We start from the raw sequence: 5,000 nt of genomic DNA, 5'->3' as shown, positions 1-5,000 counted from the left end.
GAGGTGTGTGTGTTTGCTGAGGTGTGTGTGTGTGTGTGTGTTTGCGGAGGTGTGTGTGTTTGCTGAGGTGTGTATGTGTGTGTGTTTGCGGAGGTGTGTGTGTTTGCTGAGGTGTGTGTGTGTGTGTGTGTACCTCTTTGATGAGGCTGATGAATCTCCCACCGAAGCGCCAGGGTTTGTGTCTGTTACACTGAAGAGAACTGACCGTGATCTGAGACGACTGCTGGACGGCCACAGCGACGATGTGAACCGCATCGTACATGAGCGCAGCGTCCGTCTGCACACACACACACACACACACACACAGGTTTGGTTAGCTATACTTGTGAGGACATTCCATAGACGTAATGGTTTTTATACTGTACAAACTGTATATTCTGTTCCCCTACACTAACCCTACCCATCACACACACATACACACACACACACACTCGTCCCAATTAGTGTGAGATCCTTAAGGCTCATAAATAGATTCCATGAATGACAATTTAAACACACACACTGTTACTAAGAGGATGCTCCTCTCATTACTGCTCTTGTGGATAATGTGTGTGTGAGTTTGAGTGTGTGTGCGTGAGTTTGAGTGTGTGTGTGTGTGTGAGAGAGAGAGAGAGAGAGAGAGAGAGAGTGAGTGAGTGAGTGAGTGAGTTTGAGTGTGTATGAGTGTGTGTGTGTGTGTGTGTGTGTGTGTGTTTTTAAGTGTGTGTGTGTTTGTAAGTGTGTGTGTGTGTGTGAGAGTGAGTGAGTGAGTGAGTGTGTGTGTGTGTGTGTGTGTGTGTCTGTTTGTGTGTGTGTGAGAGAGTGTGTGTGTGAGAGTGAGTGAGTGTGTGTGTGTGTGTGTGTGTGTGTCTATGCTAATGATGGCTTCCAGCTCAGACAGAAGAACTGGAGACGATCCTACAGTGTTTTCAGTATCTGCATGTGTGTGACGTGTTGAAATCAGCCATGTGTGTGTGTGTGTGTGTGTGTGTGTGTGTGTGTGTTGAGCTGTGCTCTGACAGACTACAGGATGATGCTGATGAGCTCTTCATTACTACAGTGTTTAATTATAACCAATCACAGGACTGAAATCACCGTGGCAACCCTCGTCCCATCACAGGCCTCCTGCCGTACGCTAGCAGCAGAGATTCACCACACCAGCAACGGTTTCCATGGCAACTCTGCCTCACTGGCAGCAACGGTTGTCGAGATGATAGAGAGAGAGAGAGAGAGAGAGAGAGAGAGGGGGGGGGGGGGGGGGGGGGGGATTCTCGCTCTCTCTCTCTATTGACTTTCAGTTTGATTGTATGTGATATTTTATATCTTATTTACTGTATAAACACACACACTGCAAAAAAATAAACACTCACACACCCACACATTCTCACACACACACACACACACACACACACATACACACACACACACACACACACACACACACACACCCACACACACACACTCTCACACATACTTACTCACACACACACTCTCTCTCTCTCTCTCTCACACACACATTCTGTCTCATACACGCACAAACACACAAACACACACACACACTCTCTCTCTTTCACAAACACACACACACACACACACACACACACACACACACACACACACACACGCATAGTTAAAGTTTTAACTTCTCAAAAGAAGTAAAAAAATACTCAAATCAGTTTTAACTAATTAGTTTTTAAAAGTTGCCAGATTGTGTTTTTCTCTTGGAGCCGAACAGACGCGGCGTTCCGATGAAGAGCGTCTCCATGGCAACAGCGTTCCGATGAATAGCGTCTCCATGGCAACAGCGTTCCGATGAAGAGCGTCTCCATGGCAACAGCGTTCCGATGAATAGCCTCTCCATGGCAACAGCGTTCCGATGAAGAGCGTCTCCATGGCAACGGCAAAACTCCGGAGCATCGGATCAGATCAGGAGAACCGGCACCGTTAAACCCTGTAAAGCTTTTTTAGTTTTTTAAATGCAACCGTTTATTAAACATTTTTAGGAAATCTAAAAATTAAGTTTGCGTGTGTTTTTTGTTGAGTATCATATTTGATACACCAGGCGTTTATGGCTCATATAGTCTGATAGAGTGAGAATATGATGGAAAATCTAAATTTTATTCAGAGGCCCAAAGTTAGCAAAAATATGCATATCGCAGATGCTGACATAAAATATATATAAATATTAATCGTCACTCTATATCTGCCAATAATGTCTTAGTAAGATGATATTTAAATTAGTGCTGGGCAACGATTAATCACATCCGTAATAAAAGTTTGTGTTTACATAATATATGTGTGTGTGTGCTGTGTGTGTATAACTATTTTGTATATATAAATACACACACACATGTATATATTTAAGAAAAATTTGCATGTGTATACTGTATTTATACATAATTTATATTATATTTAAATATAAACATTTTTATATATAAATAACAAATTTTTCTTAAATATATACATGTGTGTGTGTATTTATATATACAAAATAGTTATACACACACAGCACACACACACATATATTATGTAAACACAAACTTTTATTACGGATGTGATTAATCGTTGCCCAGCTCTCGTTTAAATGCTTTCTGATTAAAACTCAAAGAAGCTTTAGAACCGTATGCATCAGACATTACACAGCAGACTTTATAGGGTTAACTCATTATTACAGACTCGCATCTGATATCAAATCATCGGTTTCATCTCTTTGTCTTTAAATGACAGGCAACAAACCGCAGATGAACTTTCCTCCCGCAGACGAGTCCCATTATCCGAGAGTCTGATTAAATCTGAAGAGCAGATTCACTCATGCAAATGAAGCAAAGTCATAAACATCCGTAACACTAATGAAGCGCTTCATCAGCTCACGTCTCCACACACACTCACACACACACACACACACACACACTCAAGTCTCCACACACACACACACTCACACACACACACACACACACACACACACACACACACACACACACACACACACACACACACACACACACACACACACACACACACACACACACACTCACTCACGTCTCCACACTCACAGCGCTTATTTATTATGAAGCCCAGTCCTTTATCTTCTCATATTAATAATAGTTCAGCCCGCAAGATGATTTACTGCAGATCTGAGCCGCGTTTGAGAGCATTTCTCTGTGGGATTTTCCAGATCGGAGAAACTGGGAGACGGTTATTATATCCAAACACAATAAACAGACGCACACACAGACTGACTGACTGACTGTCACTCACTCACACTCACTCACTCACTCACTCACTCACTCACTCACTCACTCACTCACTCACTCACTCACACACACTCACTCACACTCACTCACTCTCACTCACTCACTCACTCACTCACTCACTCACTCACTCACTCACTCACTCACTCACTCACACTCACTCACTCACTCACACTCACTCACTCACACTCACACTCACTCACTCACACTCACTCACTCACTCACTCACTCACTCACACTCACTCACTCACTCACACTCACTCACTCACTCACTCACTCACTCACACTCACTCACTCACTCACTCACTCACTCACTCACTCACTCACTCACTCACACTCACTCACTCTCACACTCACTCACTCACACACTCACTCACTCACTCACTCACTCACTCACTCACTCACACACTCACTCACTCACTCACTCACTCACTCACACACTCACTCACTCACTCACTCACACTCACTCACTCTCACACTCACTCACTCACTCACTCACTCACTCACTCACTCACTCACTCACACACTCACTCACTCACTCACTCACTCACTCACTCACACACTCACTCACTCACTCACTCACTCACTCACTCACTCACTCACACACTCACACACTCACTCACTCACTCACTCACTCACACACTCACTCACACACTCACTCACACACACTCACTCACACACACTCACTCACACACACTCACTCACACTCACTCACACACTCACTCACTCACACACTCACTCACTCACACACTCACACACTCACTCACACACACTCACTCACACACACTCACTCACACACACTCACTCACACACTCACTCACTCACTCACTCACTCACTCACTCACACACACTCACTCACACACTCACTCACTCACTCACTCACTCACTCACTCACTCACTCACTCACACACACTCACTCACACACTCACTCACTCACTCACTCACTCACTCACACACTCACTCACTCACTCACTCACTCACTCACTCACTCACTCACACACACTCACTCACTCTCACTCACTCACTCACTCACTCACTCACTCACACACTCACTCACTCACTCACTCACTCACTCACTCACTCACTCACTCACTCACTCACACACACACACTCACTCACTCACTCACTCACTCTCACTCACTCACTCACTCACTCACACACACACACACTCACTCACCCACTCACTCACTCACTCACTCACACACACACACACCGTCATGAACCCGTCCAGCAGGCCTGAGTCTGGTTTGGGCGGCGCCTGTAGTCTCTCCATGCTCCACTTCTCGATGATGGACGAAACCTGTGGACTCTCGGTGTTCAGGATCCGGAAACCCGTCATGTTCACTCCACTGAACCGATACGGCTCCATATCCAGAGCAAACAGATCCTGCGGAGTCACACACACACACACACACACTTATGATCAACAGTGTTATTATCCTTAACTACAAGTGAAACTACCCAAATTTTTTTTTATTTTTTTTTTACTTCATCGGAATGGTCTGAAACTCGGTACAGGTTTTGTCACTTGCTGTGTGAACACACACACACACACACACATAAATCATGGCCATGATGTGAACAGGTTTAATGGTCCTGTAACAATATTCACACTTGAGCTCCTCGCGGTCAGGAATGGCGCACTGGAAATGAAGAGAGAGTTTCCTCTAGTGGAAGCGTTTGGAACTGCAGCCGAACGTGATTTTGAAAACATATATTTCATATAAAAATTGAAAATAGTATTTTTGTGCATTTTGCATAACAATAAAC

General features: G+C 44.4%; 2 protein-coding genes across 2 annotated transcripts in view; both read right to left on the bottom strand.

Annotated features, from left to right (window-relative positions):
* Window positions 1-5,000, bottom strand: part of naga (N-acetylgalactosaminidase, alpha) — a 138,265-nt gene that overhangs the window by 41,544 nt on the left and 91,721 nt on the right. The gene's annotated exons all lie outside the window — the stretch shown is intronic.
* Window positions 1-5,000, bottom strand: part of LOC130077472 (glutamate receptor ionotropic, kainate 2) — a 60,559-nt gene that overhangs the window by 23,402 nt on the left and 32,157 nt on the right. The window contains exons 6-7 of the mRNA XM_056242714.1: window positions 4,444-4,617; window positions 134-277 (exon numbers count right to left, since the gene is read on the bottom strand). Of these exons, the coding sequence (XP_056098689.1) occupies window positions 134-277; window positions 4,444-4,617 (318 nt within the window). The remainder of the gene's footprint in view (window positions 1-133; window positions 278-4,443; window positions 4,618-5,000) is intronic.

The sequence above is a fragment of the Rhinichthys klamathensis genome, unplaced genomic scaffold (assembly GCF_029890125.1).
Source record: "Rhinichthys klamathensis goyatoka isolate OS25496 unplaced genomic scaffold, OSU_Roscu_1.1 h1tg000747l_1, whole genome shotgun sequence".
NCBI lineage: Eukaryota > Metazoa > Chordata > Actinopteri > Cypriniformes > Leuciscidae > Rhinichthys > Rhinichthys klamathensis.
This window is presented reverse-complemented; position numbering and strand designations above follow the sequence as displayed.